The 22,596-nt window shown below is 36.1% G+C and overlaps 1 protein-coding gene across 3 annotated transcripts in view; it reads right to left on the bottom strand.

Annotated features, from left to right (window-relative positions):
- Positions 1-760: 760 nt before the first annotated feature.
- Positions 761-22,596, bottom strand: part of ETV6 (ETS variant transcription factor 6) — a 305,038-nt gene continuing 283,202 nt past the window's right edge. For 2 of the 3 annotated variants that reach the window (XM_012550761.3, XM_012550762.3), the window contains exons 6-8: positions 14,443-14,585; positions 12,665-12,765; positions 779-6,593 (exon numbers count right to left, since the gene is read on the bottom strand). In XM_012550761.3, coding sequence (XP_012406215.1) covers positions 6,488-6,593; positions 12,665-12,765; positions 14,443-14,585 — 350 coding nt within the window. In that variant the 3' untranslated portion in view covers positions 779-6,487. Of the gene's footprint in view, positions 6,594-12,664; positions 12,766-14,442; positions 14,586-22,596 lie in introns of all 3 variants that reach the window. The other variant, XR_004229489.1, reaches the window with a different exon arrangement.

Below are 22,596 nucleotides of genomic sequence, written 5' to 3'. Positions count from 1 at the left end.
GCATGTGATATATTTATCTTTTTATTACCAATAACTGGCTAGCACAGCTGTTTCATAAAAGTTAATCAAATTGAAATGTTTGCTGATATTCTAGTCGTTCAGCTAGACAAACTAGCTCTCAGATAATTAAACTTACTTGGTTCCAATAAACTTTATAGTAGATAGCTCTTCCAGTCCTTACTGATTTTTGTTAATGTGCAGGTGTTTCAACTGACCTACTCCACACAGATTGAATAAGCTGTTGTTCACAATGACACTGAGTTGAAACATAATGTAGCGGAGAGGACAGCTGATGCCTTAAGCCATTCACTGACCTATCTCCCCCAAGGTGGTCCTTTCTTCCTTGTCACCTGTGAGCTTTGGGCTACTATTAGAGCTAGTAAAGAGATGTTCCATGGGGCAAAAGCAGAAATCGCCTGGTTGTGTAGTTGTCTCTCTCAGACCCTTGGAACCAGACACTACACTTACCCCTGAAGTTTGTCTTGACTAATTTAGTCTGAGGCAGCTGCTCAGATTTCAGCTGCTTTCTTATTATTTAAAGACATGTGCCTGAGAAAATGCTTAGAGATCCCATTTTAATCAAGCTTTGCCTCAATTATAAACCATGACTGCACTTTATGCAGTAATAAAGCAGGACAAAGAATCACTTTGATCATATTTCATGTTATTATAAAGAGATTCGAGACATCATTTTATATAAAAACAATTTATTGAGATGATGTAATTATAGGCTTTTCTTTAAAAATTATTTGCAACTCACTGGCCCTGAGAATAGGCATTTTTTTTTTTTTTTGTATTTGGTTACATTCATTTGATTCAGTCCCTTATAAACCCCACACCTCATAAACAACAGATTAGAAACTTAAAAAAAAAAAAAAAAAAAAAAAAGAAGAAGAAGAAGAAGAAGAAGAAAAAGAAAAAGAAAAAAAGTCTAGATTCATTGTGGATTTGCAGATGGTTGTCACAAAGAAAAACCTTTAAGAATAGTCACTGGGCATGTGAGATATTTAGACAGTTGGTAGTCAATTAGTGTTGATGAGATATGACTGAGAGAATTCTATTTGACTTCAATTAGGCAGAGGAATAATTTTTATGTCCAGCCCTGGAATGGAACACTACACCCCTCAGTCTAGTTCCCTCTTCAGAAAAGTAGTAGATTAAATGCTTCCAACTAGCACCAAATATTCTGGCAAAGAAATGCTATCCTTTTTTTTTTTTTTTTTTTTTTTGCTTATTTTTTTTCATAATTTTCTTCAGCTTCCTTTGCAAGGATGGGTCAGTCAAATGGACTATGGCTAATATAAATAAAGTTTGCTGCATTCTAGGTCCCAACCTTAGTGCTGACTCTGACTTGCTGTCTCCAGTTTTTAAACTTCTCTATGCCAATCTTCCCATCTACAACAGGCAGTTAGTACTTCTAAAATATTTTTAATTTTGGACTCTAGGAAATAGAAAGTAGAAATCTGGTTTTAGCTCTCAATTTTTACTTGGAAGGTTAATCTTGATTGACAGATTGCATTGTAGAGGACAGTAAATGTTCTTCACTAGAGTAGCTGAACTGGAGGTTTTTGTTTGTTTTAATATTTTAACAGAACTGATTTCCTTTGCAATTTTATCAATTTTGTTTTATGCATTTAAAAACACTATTCTGAGAAGGAGTCCTTGAACTCTGCCAGACAGCCAAAAAGGTCCAGGATATAAAAAAGTCTAGGAATCCTTTCTTTAACTTTTAGTATTCAATGAAAGCATTTACTGTCCTCTCTCTGTAGTTTTCTCCTAACTGCTCTTGAACAGCTGGCAAATTGGTGTCCCAATCAGCAAGGAGGCTGAAGAAGTTGAGTGTATTTTAGAGATTATAGCATACTTGCATTCAGTCCAGCATCTCTGCCAAGATGTCTCTGCTTAAGTCTGATGGAAAGGTGGCAATCTGTCAGTGACTTACTGAACAAAATATCTGAAGAGAGTAGTTATGGTTTTCTGACTTCCAGTGGTACAGAGAAAATAAAGATGTCAAGAACATAGGGTGTTAGAGAAGTGCAGGATGAAAATTAGAGGTCCTGTGGCTAGGCTAGGCTAGGGAGGCCAATTTTACCTTACCAGTTCCATTGGAATTGAGTGGGATGAGATTCATGACTGGATCGTGGCTCTGGAAGGGCATACTTTATTCAAAAAAAGCAGAACAGATCATGGGGAAAGGGGAACAGCACTGCATATTAGGAAGTTATATTCACAGGGGAAATCCAAGAATGTTAAAAGGGGGGGAGGTCATTGTAGAGAAGATCTGAGTAACAATCAATAGAGGGATACAGAAGTACTGTTTTGAAATACAAAGACAAATTGAATAAAGGTGTCTTTAACAATCTAGACACCTGCTGGCATCCTATTGCTGAGAGGAGAACAACTGATAGCTGTAGCTTGTCTTGACAATTAAGTTTATCTTTCAAAAGGTGGAGAAGCAACAAGGGGGAACTGCCTTCTTGGGCCATTCTGATCAACAAAGAGGAATTAATTGATTAAAGAAATGCAATATAAAGCATAAAATTTGGGGGCAAGTGGCCATTAAGATACCATTTGTAATGAAGTGATGGGTAAGAAAAGCCAAGCAGAGGTATAATAAACACCCAGACACATCTGGGGATATGATATTTCAAAAAGTCCAGATCCAATGGCCTAATATTTTGCTAGGGAAGTTGACTCAAAGTGGATAGGAAATTCTCAAGAATGGAATTTTGAGGATGAGACAGATCTGTTTCTGACGGGAAAGAAAATGGCAGGCTGCTAAAAGAAACTGACATGAATATACTAAGAAATAACTAACTAATTAAGATTTTTAGAAGGCATATGCAAGATGGAAGAAAGGGTAATTAATTTGACCATGAATATGACAGAGTAGCATGAACCTGAAAAAGACAATCCTATAAGAACTGACAGAATCATAGGGCCCAGAATGAACTAATGTTGACAATAAATACTAAGGAAAATAATAACAAAAGCTGTATTAGGAGTAAGAGATAGGAAGGACACTGAGAAAGGCGGGAATGATTAATAGGTGAGAGTGAGAAAAATGAATTGTTCAATTTCTTACTTGCCTTTCATTTTTTCTTCCATCAAGAGAATGGGAAAATTGGAATAAAAATGATTAGCAGAAAGTAGATTGTAAACTCCTTAAGGGTAGGGACTGTCTTGTTTCTTTTAGTATCCCAAGTGGTTAGCACAGTACCTAGCACATAACTAGTATTTAACATTGATTGTTTGATGTCAGACAGACAAGCATCTAATTGTTTTCTATTGGCTTACAATAGGGTCTAGACAAATTAGAACCTACAGTGGATAAAAGACTAAGATGGCAGGTTCTCCTTTATTGGAGGCTTTCAGGTAGAGAATAGACAATTCATTTTTTAAGACATTAGAGGGGGATTTTTGGTCAGAGACAGGCTGGGCTATTTCAATTCTCAGATTCCTGGATTCAACTAGAGGAGAAACATCTTTTCATGTAGCTCTCACCTCTGTACTTTTCTTTCCTTCCTTTGCAGGCCAAAAATCCCCATGGGATGGCAGAAAGGCAAGAACAGAACTATTTACATTGTTGAATAAGTTTGGCCCAACGTGACATTTTGATAACTGGTATCATCTAGTAGGGGAGAAATGACAATTTCATACCAGTTAGACTCTGTCCACAAAATCAGAAAGCCTTTAAGGGTAGGAGCAGGTAAATACTGTACTTGCAGGAGGTTTCAAACATCCTATTTCCTTCTTTATAGAGCATACCATCAGCTGGAACTTGTGGGGTGAACATAATTAGCAGCTACCTTAAGGGAAAAGTGTTATATAAAACATCTGGATTAATAACAGATTATGAAAAAAACAAACAAAAGGGGATTATGCAGAAATGGATACTGTTTGCCATTTCTTCATCATGGTTATCATTTTGCATTTTCACAGAGAATGCAAGAAAATATAGAAGCATTAAGGAAAAGAGAGCTTTTCCTCTTTAATTCTGCCACATATCCACTTGGATAAGAAAAGACTCAATATTTGTCTCTGGTTGGAATGATCAAAACCTAATGTCCCAAATCAAAGATGCAGGATTTTCTTTCCATTTCAGAGCCATAAAATATTGCCTTTGGATAAAAATTTCTGCCCTTTCTCTTGTCTTTAAAAATATGAATTATTTTCACAATATATTAAGTACAGCCCCTGGCTCAATTTAATCCTTTGAGCTCCATTATCAATTGTCTTCGAGGGTGAAAAATTTCTGGCTGTTGCCTCTAAGCAAGCTTAAAAGATCTGTATGCACTTGAACCATGTTGGGGTGAACTACTATATGGCATTTCTTCTTTACTAAAGCAGGAAAAAAAAAAAACCCAGGTGTTTTATGTTGCTGTATTGACAGTCAGGAAGTCTACCTACACGCCTACACGCCCTAATCATTCTAGAAGAGGGAAAGCCGTCATTTGATTTTGCATTGACCTAGGACGTGTTTAGAGGCAAAGTAACACGTAAGATAAATTTATTGTCAGCTCTTAATATCTGTCTTGATATTTGTCCACTCAATGGGTTCCCCTATTAGGAATTGTCCAAAGAGAGGCTTCTGTTACCCTGTACGCTTATGTCCTGAACACACCTGACTAGTAGGAAAGGTGGGAAAGGCAGGAGGGGTTTGAGGAGAAAGCCCAGATATTCCAGGTGCCTGAAATAGAGATAGCAGCTGCACCTACTGTTACTGATGTATCTATGAGAGCACTGCCCAAAACAAGCAAGTTCACAGAAATGATATAATTCTTGAGAATAATGAAGCCTTTTTTTTTTTTTTAATTTATGATGGGGGGAGAAGGGGATAGAAAAGCCTGTGTCCCTCATTCTGGAAAGCTTAACCTTTATAAGATAAACTCAACAGAATGTAAGTTCTTTGAAGGTAAAGCTTAGTTTGTCTTTGTATCCACAGTACCTAGCACAATGTCTTGTACATAGTAGGTGCTTAATAAAAGTAAATTGAATTCAATTCAATTCTAAATGCCTAGAAAATCAAAAATGCCTTTAGCATTTCTTTAAAAAAACATCTGTTATTAGTAACTGGAGTATCAAAAGGTGAGACAGTCCTCACCTTAAAAGATTACTGACTTAATTTCCAAGAGAAACAGACTGATAAATGAGCCCTGTCCTGAGTTCAGATATCCCATTAATTAAAAAGGAAGGAAGGAAGGGCTGACTATGTATCCCAAAAGGGAAGAGAAGAAGATCATTGCTGGCAGCTAGTGCTGCTTGGAAGTTCCTTTCATCTCAAATGCTCTAATTCAAATGGGGACTAAAGGGAAAAACAGGTTAAAAGACACTATGAAATCATTAATAAAAATATCTGAATAACGGGAAAAATAAGATAGGGTATGGAACTGTTGGCAAGATGATACCCAGGACGGGGCAAGAAGAACAAGGCGTTTCCTTACAACCTCTCCTCTCTGTACGTTCTCTACTTTACAAGATATTTTTCATTAAGTTCTTGGGTTTGTTTTTTTTTTATTATCATATTTTCTCTCTTCAGTGTTATACAGAATCCTAATGCTTGTAGACAACTTGGGAGTGGTATCTGGAAGGACAAATAGGTGAGTGCCCTTCTCCAATGCTGTATTGTTCTTTGTTTTTTGGACCTAGAATATATCCTTTGGAAATACACCTGTAGAATTCCTAACTTCCTGAAGGCATATTTAAGATGGGTGGCCAAATGCTGGTACTTTTTTTTCCTTTACTTTTTACCACTTAGATCACTGGCTTTATTTCACAGACCAGCAATTCCCAAGATGTTAGGCTACGCTGAACTATGCTGAAAGATGTCCAAAGATCAAAGGCAGACAGGAAGGAAAGAAGGAAAGGGAAAAAAATAAGAGTGAGTGCCCCTTTTCAAAATTTTTTTCTTTTAAAGTAAGTTTTTCCCCCACCCTCCAGCAGCCAGGACACAAGAGCAACAGAAGCAAACCTTCTGTGTACAGTAGAAAAAAAAAAAAAAGAAACCTTGCATACTCTCTTTCCTGTCAGGTTGGATTTTTATGCCATGATTTGTGAGACTTGCAAAAAAAAAATATAATCGATATATATATATTTCCATAGGAAAGCAAACTGTCATCTTGCCCTATATGAATTATGAAAAAGTCAAACTGCATGTTCATAAAAAAACAGCAACAACCCCCAAACCCAGAAACTAACAATGGGCAAAGGGGTGGGGACGAGGAATTACAGGCCAAGGGAGATCCCCAAAGGAGAGTGAAATAGTACATAAGTCCCAGGCTCTGGTCCCTCTACCAGAACACCAGCCCAGCTGCTGCAGGTGCTTTATCTAAGGTGCTCTGGGGTCCTTTCTGGTCTGCTCAACTCCCAATTCTGTGTTTCTTCCTTTTTGCTTTCCCTCAATTCACCCTGCCCCCACACACCTCCAGCACTCCAGCTGGATGGTTTTCCTTTTCATTGATCCATCCCGAGGTGATCCTTGGTTCCTTCAGCACTCATCCTCCTGGTACATTTGTTCATCCAGCTCTTGGGACTCAAGGTGTTCAAGACGGTCTGTTCGGCCACTCATGATTTCGTCTGGGGTTTTCATGAACCTTTTTTTTTTCAAGAAGAAGAGGAGAAAGATTTAGTTTTTTCAAAGGTTATCAAACCTTGGTTATACATCATAACCAAGAAAGGGCTATCATCACATACTAGAGATGTTTTATCTATATATTTCCTATTTATAGATCTTTGGAATGTATAAAGAACAATCTGGCCTTTTAGTCCCTAGAAAATGACATATAACTTTTCAGCTCAAAGGACAATTTAAGGGAAAATACTGAAATCAATCAATCAATCAATAAGCATTTATTAAGTACCTATTATGTGCCAGACACTGTACTAAGTGCTGAGGATGTCATGAAAGACAAAAATATAGTCTCTGCCTACAAGTTCTAATAAAGGATATGACATGTAAATAACAATGAACATACAAGACGATATATGTACACAATTTATGTATACATACATAGAGAGAAAGAGAAAAAGAGAGAGGAGAGACAGAAGAGAGAAAGAGGGGAGGAAGGAAGGAAAGGAGGGAGGGAGCAAGGGAAGAAGGGAGAGACAGAGGAAGGGAAGAACAGAGAGAGAAATATATAGGAATGAAAAGAAGAATAGAGGAGAGGGAAGGGAAAGATCAGTAAGGTCTCCTGCAATAGACAGGATTTGAACCAGATGATGCAGGAATACAGAAGGCAGAGATGAAGAAGAGAATTCCAGACAGAGGGAACAAAGACAGGGGAAGCCCAGATGTCAGTAAGGAAGGACAACAGAGTACGTGGAAGGGAGTATATTGTCAGAAAACTGGAGAGATGGGAAGGTTATGAAGGGCTTTATATAGCAAACATGCAATTTCCTAATTGATCCTAGAGACAATCAGGAGGCAAGGAAGTGTACTGAATAGCATTAAGACTTGTGAGGCAGATTGGCGGTGTTGCTGGAGAAGGGGGAAAAATAAAAGAAGAATAAAAGTTTGCTTTATTACTCCAGAGCTTTTTGAATTAAATCTTTCTTAACCTGACTTCTCTCTTAGATGGAGATTACATTAAGTCCTAGAAATGCCTCCAATGTGTTGCCTATAATACTAAAAAAGCTGATAGTTTTATAACGTAATTTTTTTTTTTTTTTTTTTTTTTTTTTTATTTAATAGCCTTTTATTTACAGGATATATACATGGGTAACTTTACAGCATTAACAATTGCCAAACCTCTTGTTCCAATTTTTCACCTCTTACCCCCCCCCCCCTCCCCTAAATGGCAGGATGACCTACTGGTCATGTTAAATATATTAAAATATAACTTAGATACACAATAAGTATACATGACCAAAACATTATTTTGCTGTACAAAAAGAATCAGACTCTGAATTATTGTACAATTAGCTTGTGAAGGAAATCAAAAATGCAGGTGTGCATAAATATAGGGATTGGGAATTCAATGTAATGGTTTTAGTCATCTCCCAGAGTTCTTTTTCTGGGTATAGCTAGTTTATAACGTAATTTCAACTATAATAGGGAAGAAGAGCTAACTACATAAGCTTCAGAATCCCTCCTAATTGTTGGCTCTGACTCCAAGTTTTCCTGCCTTCATCTCATCCTGTGACAGCAGATGAAATCTCTACTAAAACATCAATTTCATCAAATCACAGCCCTGATTCAAAGACTAATAATTACAGTAAAAAGTTAACATTTAACTAGCCCCTGCTATGTGTCAGGTACTGTGCTAAGAGTCTTACAATTATTTCATTTGATTTCAAAATTTGCTATGGAAAAGGGGAGGAAAACCAAGTGTAATTTAACAAGTATCCAAGATTTGGGTAGAACAGATTTCAAAGAGTTCAGAGAAAGAATAACAAGGAACCCTCAAACTAAATTTCTAAAGGGAATCATCAAGACAGAGAAAAACATTTCTGATGAGAAAGATTTGGGGAGAGAGGAGATTCTGAGAAAGAATAAGTAGCATCCATGAGCTAAAATTCTATAGAAACAGTTCTGATGATGAAGAGAATGAGAACTGTCTAAGAGATTGCTATGGGTGCAAAGGGAACTTATCACTGATAGTCATGGAAAAAATGGAGGGACAACTAATAGACCAGAGCTCTCTTCACTGGCCACACTGTCACTCTAACTTAAGTCACTGTCTCTCCTGTTAACTGTCTGAGGACATCGAGAGGACATAGTGCAAGGCATACAAGTATGTTGTAGTTTGTTTAAGGGTAGGCCTGACATAAATACTTAAACAATCATGGATTTTATGATATGCATTCACTTGTCACATTGAAGATTACAGAAGTTATGTAAGGCAGACACAGTGAAGTCCTTTTATTTGGAAGGTATACATCATTCATGTAATAAAGTGGTATTATCTTAATTCTAGATCCATGTGATAGTGAACATTATTTTTGAAATTTCCTACAGAAGAATGTTTTATTATATTTTTAAGGAGGCCCTGATAACCAAACTTCTACTTGACTAGGAAGGAGTAGGGAGAACTTTTGGTTCTCTCTGTGTGTAGTCCTGCTATTTTCATATGTAGACTTTAAAATGACAGCATGTTTATGCTGCTTTTAATCTATGTGTTTCCTTTCAGTTTCATCTCTGAAGACTCTTGGGTAGTAATTTTGAATTCAAACAGAAACAGGGCTGGTTCCAAAGCCCTGCAGATGTATACTGACTTAGAATACGACATATGAACATTATCTGTATTAAATTGTCTTTTTTTTTTGACAAATTCATTTTGTTAAATACTTCTCAATTACGCTTTAATTCAATTTGTATCATACGGAAGAGTGTTGTGACCCAGCAGATGGTTAAGTTTGACCACTCTGCTTTTGGGACTCACTTAGCTCTTCCCTATTTTAGAAGATAGTCTTTCAACATTCTCCTCTCTAATATTTTTGCAAAAAAGTTTATATTCTAGACCTGTATTACCTTTCCCTATGTTTAGAAAAGAGATCAGTGATTGCTGAGGTGATTTTAGGGATATCTTAGCCATTCTGTTCTGATGACTTTAAATTGGCTAAACCTCTGTGGTAAATGGTAATGATCCCAATTAATGCTTTTTTCATCATAATCTGGCTCCAGCCTCTCTTTCTAGACTTATTTGGCTCCCCTTCCCAGAATTTAATATTCCAAAGTGAGCTACTTGTTGCTTCCTAAAATTGACATTTCATCTTCCAACTTCCTGCCCTGACACAGATTGTCTCCCATGACTAGAACCTTTTCTTTCTTTCTTAACCTCTGCCTTTCAGGGTCTTTGGTTCCCCCTTCAGCAGTGAGCTCAAGCATCACCTTCGTGTGATCCCCTCACCCCCATTTGTTAGCATTCCTGCTCAAGCTACTTTGTATTTACTTTTTAATACTTCTTATATTATGTTACCTATGTATGTATTGTATCTCTACATTAAAAAAAAGAAGTTTAAACTCCTGGGAAAGTGCCATTTTGTTTTTCTCTGTATCCCCAGAGCCTAATAGAAGGCTGTATAAATGGATTAGTTCATTAAAAAAAAAAAATGCCTGGTTAAAATTTGGTTAAAACTTCCTCCTATTTACCATTTTTGATGACAATAATTTGTTTAAACTTGTTGGATTGGAGCTTTTATTTATTACTTGAAGTGTCTTCTTCTAACTTTTATCTTTTATTCTAATGTAGTGCTGATTCTGACTTTTACTATAACTAGTTGACAGTCTGATTACACATAGATAACTGATTTTGAAGTAGTTCCCTAGTCAGTAATCAGTTGTTTCCTGACTTTAAAGATTTAGTCAATTTGTTTACAATCTAGTACCTTTTAAGATGCCTCCTGAAGAAAGTATTTATGGTATATAGCTTTGGAAGTCTGAGGGTTCTGACCTTTTTAGTTATTAAAACTTTTTTTAACTGCCATCTCTAGAATTTTTGCATCATTTTTATTTCCAAATATATCTTTTTCTCCCTTTCCCTACTCAACAAGCCAACCCTTATGACAAAGAATAAAAGAGAAAGAAAAAAGAGCTTGGCTAAACCTGCTGAGCTGGACAGTATATCATTGTTCTAACTTCCTCTCCCATGCAAAGAAGGGAAGGAAATACATTTTGCCACCTCTTCTTTGGGGCCAAGTTTGGTCATTATAAAGTATTTAATTTCATTTTTTTTTAATGCTACTCTTTCCACTTCCACTGTTATTGTTACTGGGTATATTAATTTCTTGGTCCTGCTGACTTCACTTTCCATAGAAGCCTTTCTATGCTTTTCTGTATTTCCTACACTGCAGTAATCTTCCATGTATAAGTATCACCATTTGTTTAGTCATTCCTTAACTAATGGGTAGTTATTTTATTTTCAGTTGCTGAAACCAAATTCAAAGTTTTTCTAGCACAGTAGAACTGGGCAAGGTTCTTCATTGGCATATTGAGAATCCATGGTCACTTTCCATGTGACAGTGAAAGTATCACAACAGAATTTCTGTAAAGCTCTTTCCAGTACTCACACAAGAATATGGACTGATGATTGTTCTGATTTGTCTCTTCTAACAAGATTTATAAAGAAATGTGTATTTAAAAAAAAATGTACATGTGTAACCAGAAAAAAAAAAAAAATCATGAAAAAGGGTGGAAAACGAACAAGCAGCAGAAAAATATCCCGACTATACAAAGTCATTATGGTGATGGAGAAGATCAAAACATAAATACAAGAGGATAATAAAGTCAAAACTTCTGCCAAAAAATATGTATGTATGGACTGATGATCTGAAAATTCAGGTTCAATTCTTGGCACTACCAATGGTTTAACATGTGACAGAGACTCCAGAGGACTTAAGTAGCTCATTTAGAAAACTCAAAGATAATGCTAACTGATCATGAATATGCATGGGGATGAGTCAGCTAATATGAGTCAGCTAATATAAAACTCAACCAGCTTTCAGCTTTAACTGACTAAAAATAATTACAAATAAGAGATTTCCCCATTATTTCCAAATAGTATTCTTTGTCTTTGGCTGTAATAGTCGATGATATCAGAAGATAAATCTAGCTCCTCTATAGCCCTAAAGGAATTTTCACCTTGGGAGCCTCTTCTCCTCATTGATAGCTGCCTTTCCACAAAAACACTACTTAGGGAAAATCCCATACTGGGATTTCATGTCTTCTCTGGCCATCTCTTCTAAAATACATGCCCTTTGCCAATTTTCTAGTTATTCCTGGATAGGATATACCTATCTATTCCATTAGATTGTTTTTTTTTTTTTTTTTTTTTTTTTTGCTTTTTATAATGTGCCAGCATTTGATACATAAGAGTTGATGAAATGCTTTTTTTATTTATAAATGTTTCATTTATCTCTTTAAATTTTTTATACCACTGTTACTTCCTAATGCTCTCATCTCTCCCATGTTATCTTCCTTGAAACAAAGAAATATAGTTAAACAAACAAAACCTAAGCATTGGCCATTTATGACGACATATGGCTCATTCTGTGCCTATTGGTACTTGACCCTCACTTGTCAGAAGGATGGAGGTGCATGTCATGACTAGTTCTCTACTGCTGACATTTGTTGTTATACTGATCCAAGATCTGATGTCTTTCAAGACCATTTTCCTTTATATTACTGTGATTATTGCATAAATTGCTCTTCAAGTTCTGCTTGCTTCATTTGGTGTCAATCTACATGAATCTTTCCGAGTTTCCCTAAATTCTTCCTATTTGTTGTTTGTCAAGGTATAATAACATTTCATTTCATTCATATACCACCTTTTTCTAGTTAATACTGATGAATATCACCATATTTCCAGTTGTTATTGTTGTTGTTTTTTTTTTTTTTTTTTGGGGGGGGGCTACCAAAAAAGGGCTCATATAAATATTTTGATATTTTTAGGCACCTTGTCTTCTCCTGTTCACTTCACTAGAGTATATATCTATTGGTGGTATTGCTAAGTCAAAAAATATGTACATTTATTGACTTTCTTTGTATATTTTCAAATTGTTTTTCAGAATGGTTGGACCAACTCACAATTTTATCCAAAACACATCAGGGTACATGCTGGAACCTCCAAATTATAAAAAAATATGCAGATTTTTGACAACTTCAATCCCTCATTTAATGAAAATCTACCACCTGGAAAAAGTATAGTAGAAAAAAAGGAAGTGGTACCTGAACAAAAGCCTTTGTCCTGGCTCCTTCCTGATAATGTTGAGTTTGTAGTAGTGGCGAAGGGCTCGAGACATTTTCTCATAGGTCATGTTTGTTCTGTTCTGTTTGTTCAGAGAAGGGAGAAACAAAAGCACATGGGTGAAATGAACTTCAGAAAAGTCACTAAGGGGTCTATTTAAAAAAGAAAACACCACACATGCACACACACAACACTTTGAGTGGTCCAGCCAGTTCTGGAAGGCTACCTGTTCTATTCCCCTTTGGCTGTTTCCATGCCTGTTATGCCCCACCCCTTTGTTTTTATACACATGGTTGTGGTTTTCTTTCAGGGGATGAATAACCTTTTGTAAAACATCTTAAGAGCAAGAAGAAATAATGTACCTTTTAGCCATTTTCCTTAATTCTTCTTCCCACGAGTACTTTCTGGTTGGCCTGAGGAATCTCCCCTGGACCACTTTCAATTCTACCCCATCACTTAAGCCTCCATACAATGAATGACATTTAGTAAGCTGGTATTTCTGTTTTATCATTTAAAATTAAGGCTAAGAAAGACCCAGCTGGAGAATGATTCTTAAATCTGGGAAGTGTGACACATCCGAAAAGGGATAGTTTTCTTTCCTTCCCAGTAGCCAACATGTTCGACCCCCCCCCTCCCCCCCCTAACAATCCCTGTCTTTATTTGGTTAAGAATTAAATTGTCAGAGCCTGTGTTCAGTAGTTTCGGTCTTGTCAGACTCTTTGTGGCCTGTTTTCTTGGCAGATATACTAGAATAGTTTGCTATTTCCTTCTCCAGCTCATTTTACAGATTAGGAATTGAGGCAAACAGGATTAAGTGACTTGCCCAGGATCACACACTTAGGACATGTCTGAGGCCAGATTTGGATTCCACAAGATGAGTCTTCCTGACTGCAGGCCCAGGACTCTATCCACTGTCACCTAAGCTTCCTTGTCAGAGCCTATAGAATCTTTTTTATTATGCTAGGGACATGTCAGAGAAATTCTTTTCCTAGAAGACAGTGGAAATCCCAAGAAGAACTCAGTCAACTCTACTTTTATTTTTTAGTCTCTACCTTTCCATAATATAATGGCTGGTTGTATTTGCATTCTTCCTGGTAGGAAAGTTTGCTCTAAATCTCCTGTCCTACCTCATAGTTCGGAATACTGTACTTGAACTAATTAACATTGTTTTTCATTTAGTGCTGTGGATTCAACAAATTCTACTTTCCAGATTTCATCCTTTTTTACTAATTTCCTTAATTTCCTGGCTTTCAAAATGATGGGATCACCATATTTTGGGAATGATTATTATTAGAGAGGACATTCTGCAGTCAGAATCAGATTGTTATCTAAGCATAAACTATGCTTTCATTTTTCACAGAGCTTTTCAATGAACAGCACTGGAAGTACCATTTCCCTAAGGTCTTCTTCTAAGTCACATTAGACCATAAAGAGTCTATATCTCTTAGAGTACAAAGAAGTAAGGCCTTAGTTAAAGGGAATAGAAGACAGGATAGTTTTTTTTTTTTTTTTTTTGAAATATACCTTTAAAAAAACAGAAATATTGAATTAATGAGCAAACTTTACATGCTGGAGGATGGGCTAAGAGTACATTTTTAATAATGTTTCCTTCTTTAGGACAATGAAGTATGAATTAACAAACTATAGAACAAGGAAAGAAAAAAAGAAAAACAAAAACTTAGTCAAGGAAAGAAAAAAAGAAAAACAAAAACTTAGTTTTGGTAGTGGTTTCACCAAATAAATCTCTGATTCCTTTTACCTTGTGATTTCCCCACAGTCGAGCCAGTCCGTTGGGATCCACTATCCGGAATATTTTGGACTCTTTGTCCTCCCATCGGATAAAATTTTCGTACCGGCTGTCAGAAAGCAACTGATAGACATAGTCCCAGAGCAGCCTGCAATCTAAGGAAAGAAAGGGCAAGAAAACAATGGTGACAAAGACATCCTGGTGAGATGACACTTGGGGAAGGAACTTTTACAGAAGCAATAATACAGGTGACATCTTTCTTATAGCTCAGTTCTCTAACTCACTCATCTTACACTAACAGAACAGATTCTCCCTCCCACCTCAATCTGGAAATCCCCTCATTTAGAAAAGAAGCAGTGGAAAAGTTAGTAATTTGCACAAAGTTACACAGTTAGCGTCAGAGCTACAATCAGACTTCCAGTCTCCTAATTTCAGTCCTCACACTGCCATGAACAAGCTGTGTGACAAAACATTTCATGCTGCTAAGGTTGAGAGGCCTCCCCTATAATGTAAAAGGATTAAATAATCTCTTCACTTGCTTTTAGGTGCTCAAGTTCCCTGGTTCTTTCAGCAAATTATTTTTTGCCACCTTTCTGTCACTGTCATCAATCACTATCTGCAGAGGCTCCTATAAGCCAGGTTGTCATTTTCACATAGCTTCTGACTGGGCAAAACTGCAAGTGTCATTTCCCCAAAATCCTCTTCTGAGTCACATCAGTCTCATAATGAGTCGGTGCTTCTTAGGACTGCAAGGAAATCTGCCTTAGGTGAAGGAGAAAGGAGATAAGGGACAGGATGCTTATTTGAAATATTTCTTTAATAAGCCAGAAATACTGAATTAATGAGAAACTTTACATTTTGGGCCTGTACATCTACACTAATATATGTATTACACATATACACATATGTGACCTGTACATCTACATTGATATATGTATCACCCATACACATATATATGACCTGCATACTATACATATATACACACACATACATATATGAGACCCATACTTCTATAATGATACATGTATCATATATGTATATGGATGACCTGTATATCTATACTGCACACTGAACAGGTTTATAGATATCATATTTTATATATATATGATTTATAAATATCACACATACATATCTATCTATCTATCTGTGACTTGTACATCTATACTGAGCCCTGGGTAATGACATGAGGCTGGAGGCTGAGCCAGAAGACCAGGAGTCACCGGCATCCAAAAAAGACAGTTTGTTGAGGCAGCCGATGCTGCTGAAGGAGATTCATCAGGTTTCCTAAATGCCTACTGGAACAGCCTGGGCCACCTGCTAATACACCAGATGGAGAGGTGCTGTAAAAGCCTCCACAAAAGTTCTTCTTCACCATGGCAGAGAGGTGACCTTGAGTTCTTCAAGGAAATGGCAATAGATGGCAAACTCTGGCAGATTTTGCTCGACAAGGAAGGCCTCCGGTACAGACTTGGTAACAAGTAAAGTCAACAAACATTTATTGTAATTTACTTGCTATAAGACAGGCACTTTGCTAAGTACTAGGGATGCGAAAGAAGGTAAAAGGTAGATCCGGTAGCTCTCAAGGAGCTCACAGTCTAATGGGAGCATCAACATGTGAATGCATACGTATAAAGAAACTACAGAGAGAAAAAACTGGAGATAATCTCATAGGGAGGGCACTAGAATGATATTAAGGAGAACCTTAAGAAAGATTATGTACATGTTTGCTGCTCATGGAGTTTCCTAAGTATAAAGAAGTCAATGACCAGAAAACTGGTCACCAGGATGGAACAAAGAGACCATGAAAAAAATTATACGTGTATGTGTGTGTATACATACAATGCATATATATAACATATATAAATATTTAATTAAATATCAGAAATTAATATATTAAATAAATATATGCAATCCTAATCCTAGATAGCATCTTCCTTCTTTTTGGGAGACAGTGATAGAGTGTACTAAAAATCACAAAGTTTTTAGATCGATTGTGTATAGTTATTTATATTACGTTGTTATTTTCCAAATGAGGAAGATACAACCCAGGGAGTTAAGTGGTTTGCTCAAGATTACACAAAACTAAGTCTTCTGATCCCAAATCCCATGATTCTACAACACCATTGTCTCCCAGAAAGGATGACTTGTAGGTTTTCATTGAAGAATTGAACCCTGCTCTTTTCTGGGCTAGTTGAGAAGAGGTTTTTTTTTTTTTTTTTAAATTAAAAAGTATATAGTGATAGAAATACTAGCTAATATGAGAAATTGTCTGGAGTAGGACAAGGAGATGAAACAGAAATTTGGGGGATAGACTAAGTATGTTGGGAAGAGGAGAGACAAGGGAATAGAAAGCCAGAAAAATATTTTAGCAGGATTTGATGAAGGGAAAATCTGATAATTCTCAAATGGAAGGAGTGTGGCACTGCACTTGGTGCTGGGAATACAAATGCAAAAGTGAGACAAATCTTTGCCATCGAGTAGCTTTAATTCTAATGGAGAAAGTGATGACATACATGAGAGCAATAGCTAGGCAGGGAAAGTTTTAGTTTGTGGAGTCACAGGAATATAAATGGAACCAGAAGCCATGAGATTCTGTGGAGATTTTTTTAGTCTTTGTTGAAATGATTGGAAATGATCCCATTTCACTGGTGCCCAAAAAAACACTTTGGGGATTTTCAGCCTCCCCACTTTTTTGGGGTGGGGTGAGGTGGGGAAGGCAATTCATTCCTCAATTGATAAATGGTTAATAGTTATGAATAAAAAGTTTTTGAATGAAGTAATCAAAACTATCTATAGTCCTATGAAAAGTGTTCTAAATCACTACTGATTGGTGAAATATAAATTAAAACAACTCTGAAGTACCACCTCACCCCCATCAGATTGGGTAATAGGCCAGAAAAGGAAAATGACAAATGTTGGAGGGGAAATGGAGACGCATAATGCATTGTTGGTGGAATTGCAAACTTATCCAACCATTATAGAGAGCAATTTGTTACTATGCCCCAAAGTCTATAAGACCATGCATACCTGTTGACCAAACAATACCATTACTAGTTCTGTATTCCAAAGAAATTAAAAAAAAAAAAAAAAAAAGGAAAAGGACCTATATGTACAAAAATATTTATAGCATCATTTTTAATGGTGACAAAGAACTAGAAATTGAGGTACCGAATGGCTAAACAAGTTGCGATATCTAGTTGTGATGGAATACTATTGTGCTGTAAGAAACGACAAGCATGATCACAAAATAGAAAATTTCGATTATACCAAACTGAAAAGTTTTTGTACAAACAAAACTAATGCAGACAAGATTAGAAGGGAAGCAATAAACTGGGAAAATATTTTTACAGTCAAAGGTTCTGATAAAGGCCTCATTTCCAAAATATATAGAGAATTAACTCTAATTTATAAAAAATCAAGCCACTCTCCAACTGAAAAATGGTCAAAGGATATGAACAGACAATTCTCAGATGAAGAAATCGAAACTATTTCTAGTCATATGAAAAGATGCTCCAAGTCATTATTAATCAGAGAAATGCAAATTAAGACAACTCTAAGATACCACTACACACCTGTCAGATTGGCTAAGATGACAGGAAAAAATAATGATGATTGTTGGAGGGGATGCGGGAAAACTGGGACATTGATGCATTGTTGGTGGAGTTGTGAACGAATCCAACCATTTTGGAGAGTAGTTTGGAACTATGCTCAAAAAGTTATCAAACTGTGCATACCCTTTGATCCAGCAGTGTTACTACTGGGATTATATCCCAAAGAGATTATAAAGAAGGGAAAGGGACCTGTATGTGCACGAATGTTTGTGGCAGCCCTTTTTGTAGTGGCTAGAAACTGGAAACTGAATGGATGTCCATCAGTTGGAGAATGGCTGAATAAATTGTGGTATATGAAAATTATGGAATATTACTGTTCTGTAAGAAATGACCAACAGGATGATTTCAGAAAGGCCTGGAGAGACTTACACGAACTGATGCTGAGTGAAATGAGCAGGACCAGGAGATCATTATATACTTCAACAACAATACTATATGATGACCAGTTCTGATGGACCAGGCCATCCTCAGCAACGAGATCAACCAAATCATTTCTAATGGAGCAGTAATGAACTGAACTAGCTATACCCAGAAAAAGAACTCTGGGAGATGACTAAAAACCATTACATTGAATTCCCAATCCCTATATTTATGCCCACCTGCATTTTTGTTTTCCTTCACAAGCTAATTGTACAATATTTCAGAGTCTGATTCTTTTTGTACAGCAAAATAACGTTTTGGTCATGTATACTTATTGTGTATCTAATTTATATTTTAATGTATTTAACATCTACTGGTCATCCTGCCATCTAGGGGAGGGGGTGGGGGGGTAAGAGGTGAAAAATTGGAACAAGAGGTTTGGCAATTGCTAATGCTGTAAAGTTACCCATGCATATAACCTGTAAATAAAAGGCTATTAAATTAAAAAAAAAAAAAAAAAAAAAAAAAGAAAGAAAGAAACGACAAGCATGATGCTCTCAGAAAGACTGACATGAACTGATAAGCAAAATGAAATGAGCGGAACCAGGAAAACATTATACATAGAAATAACAATACTATACAATGATCAACTGTGAATGACTTAGTTATTCTTAGCAGTACAATGAACCAAAACAATTCCAAAGGACTCAGAATGAAAAATGCCATTCATCTCCAGAGCAAGAATTGGTAAGGTCTGAATGTAAATGGAAGCATACTTCAAATTTTTTTCTTTTTTTTTTTTTTGGTCTGTGTTTTCTTTCACAGCATGACTAACATGAAAACATTTTGCATGACTGCACATATATAAGTGGTATAATTATAATTATATATATAAATAATATATAATGAAATTAATTAAAGCAATTTAATTAAATTTTTAAAATTTAAATGCATGTTAAAATTTCTTTTTTACATACAATTGGGGAAAAAACCAAATACTAAATAAAAAACTTGAGAAAAGACAGTTGGCCCCTATTATCTCTTGTGGTCCTTGACTGTGTCTCTAGGCATTCTGTCTGGCACCACTACTCAATAGGGAGAAAGCTCGTAAGTGCCTTCTCTCTACTCACTTTTGGAACTATGATGATTCATTTGGGATGTGAAAATAGTTTGTTATAGTAATTTTCACAGATCTTTTCCACTTTTCTTTTTCTTCAATATTCATCCTTAAATAATCCTTATATAATTTTTTCATTAAACTGTTTTTTTTCTTATCTTTTAGCTCATAACTGTACATCATTCTTTAATAAGATTTTACAAATAAGTTTATATTCTAAACTACTGTTGCCTTTTGATTAATATCGCTATTCACTCAGTAACTAAGTCACATGTTTGTAGAATCAGGCACTTTCTGGGGTCTTTTGGTCTTACTGTGGCAACAAATTTACATGTTTTAAATATCTACATAAAATCATGATAATTGTCAATATCATTCCTATTGTCCATTTCCCAAATCATTCATTTAAATAGTTTGATTGAGTATTTCAACTTCTATGATCTCATTTTTTTCTCATTAGCATTCTTTATTCTTGCTTTTTACTATGACCTTCCACATGACAGCCCTCCAAATACACGGACACAATTATCAAGCATCCTTTAAGCCTTCTGCAGTCAAAATTCCTAGTTTCTTCAATTGAACCTTGCCTGGCCCTTTGAGCATCCCTCTGAATGCCCTCTGGTTTATCCATATACTTTCTAAACTATGGAAATGAATCAGTTAACATTTAAGCGCTGTCCATAGGTCAGGTACTGTGTCAGCTGCTGAGAACAGAGAACAAAACAATCTCTATTCTCAAGAACCTTATATTCTAATAAGGTGCTTATACTCTAATGATAACACTCCTAACTGAACACAATCCTCTAGATGCAGTCTCATTAGGGCAGGGTACAGTGGGAAGTTTCCCTAGTCCTGCATCCTATGGCTCCTGAGGAAGCCTAATGTCACATTTTATTTCTTGGCTGCAATGCAGTCAGCAACGGCTAATATGAAACTGGTAATTTACAAAAACGCGGGGATCTTTTTCAGACAAATTTCTTTTAGGTTGTGCCTTCCCCACTTAGTGCCTGTAAGGTTGAATTCTGAAATCCAACTATAGGACTATACAGATGTTTATATTACATTTCATCTTAGGAGATTCAAGCTATCATTTTAGCCTTTCAAGAACATTTGGATTTTGACTATCATTCAGTGTATCAGCCACACCTGGCAGCTTTGAACAATCTTTAAATCTGATCAGACTTTTTTAGCTTTACTAAAATCTAAATAAACGATGTCTACAGCAGTCCTCTCAGTAGAGTACTTTTTGCCTGTTTTTTCCCTCCAACCACGTATCGCTGCATGTCCACCTTGTGTGGCCTTTGTCTTTATTTTCCCCTAAATCTGTCATTGGAGTCCAAAGGACTGGGAAACTTTCTTTGGTTTTCCTTCCATTTTGGACATAACAGTATATGTCAGCTTCTCACTGGTCACTGCATCACCTCCCCTTCTCTCCCTAATTAATTTCTCTGGTGAATTAACTTCTCTGGTGACAGCTTTTCATTTGTAATTTGTTGTAGACTGCTCCTTCTCATCATGAGCAAGGACCTCTAGGTAATCCTTTGCTTTCTTTGATAGATGCAGTAGTTCATTGCTTAATAGCCAAATATCATTTGAAAATTATTACTATTAAACAGATGGATGTTTTTCTTTCAAGGAGAACATATGGGTTAGTAAAAGAATTGTTCACTTTCCTAAAGTTGTCCTTTTTCTGTTAAATTTTGGGCTCACTTCATTCTCCATTTGTAGTGTATGTCTACAATATATGTACTGAAGGATGAGCTTTATGGATGGTCTATCCAACTGTACATCAGTTGGGAAAAAGGCATTATTCATTCACTTGGTTTTTCCCATGTGGAGAGTTAGGTCCAATTCTTTTAAGTGACAATGGATCTCAGGAGTTCTCAATCAGTCATAGACTGACATAATCATTACAATGTCATTTTCCAACAGAAGTGTCTCTTACCACTCTGACTACAGGGGATTCTTTTTCAATCTGGGCTTTCTGCTGGATATCCTCCATAAAGGCAACATACACATTTGGCAAGCCTGTGCTTTATGCTTCAATTGATATTACTAATCAGAGGGTCAGAAAATGAGCCGTTTCCATTGTTTTATTTTTCAAGGAATCTTGTATAATTCTGACGTATGGAGGGAAGACATCTTGTTGGACAAGAGCTGTTGCGGTGGTTTCTTGTTCTATTGAATCAAAATGCTTTTTTGTAGTGAACAAATCATAGGATCTTGTAGTCTTTACACTAGATTAATAACCTTGTCAAAATGGGTGAAATTAGTCTGCAGAGATATGTTCTTAAAGGAGCCATGAAAGTTCTTTGTGATCACTGCTTTCTTCTCTTAGATCTTTACAAATCTTCCCTTTGATGATATATTCTAGAATTTTTCCAAGAAGTCAAGCTCATTGACCCATAGTTTGCAGATTCCATTCTTGTGCTCCCAATGTTGTTCTTAAAGGAAAAAACTTGAAAACAATATTTGACCTTCTGTGTGATTTTTAAAGTCTCCATGACCTTCAGGAGCTCAGTGATGGCTCAGTAATCATACCTGCTAGGTCTTTCAGTATCTTCTGTATTCTATTGGATCCCTTAATCATCCTCATTCCATTAGACTCATGGAATTTGATCAACTTTTGACCAATCAGATGGATTGCTGGCCTAGTATAAAATTTTCTGAGCTGTGAATTGAGCAGCTTGCACCACCTCCACTATCCAGGGTTATCTGATGGACATGCGGTGGTGCTTGCCTTAAAATATTATTTTTTTGTCCATTCTTTTGTTTTAAATTTCTTGATGACTTTATTATTTCTTTTAAATTAAAAAAAAAATTTAATGGTCTATTATTTTCCCAATTACAAGTAAAGATGGTCTTCAACATTCATTTTTGTAAGGTTTTAAGTTCTATTTCTTTTTCTTCCTCTCTCACTCACCTGCCTCTCCATAACACATGCAAACTGATGAAGGTTATACATGTAAAATCAATTTTAAAATATTATTTTCATTCATTTGTTTTTATTCTCACAACCATCCCGTGATGAAAGAGACAGTATTAAGGAAATGAGGAAAACTTAAGGGACTTGTCCAG

Source organism: Sarcophilus harrisii, chromosome 5 (genome assembly GCF_902635505.1).
Source record: "Sarcophilus harrisii chromosome 5, mSarHar1.11, whole genome shotgun sequence".
Classification (NCBI taxonomy): Eukaryota; Metazoa; Chordata; class Mammalia; order Dasyuromorphia; family Dasyuridae; genus Sarcophilus; species Sarcophilus harrisii.
Note: the sequence above shows the minus strand (reverse complement) of the source record. Positions and strands in the feature narration are given on the sequence as shown.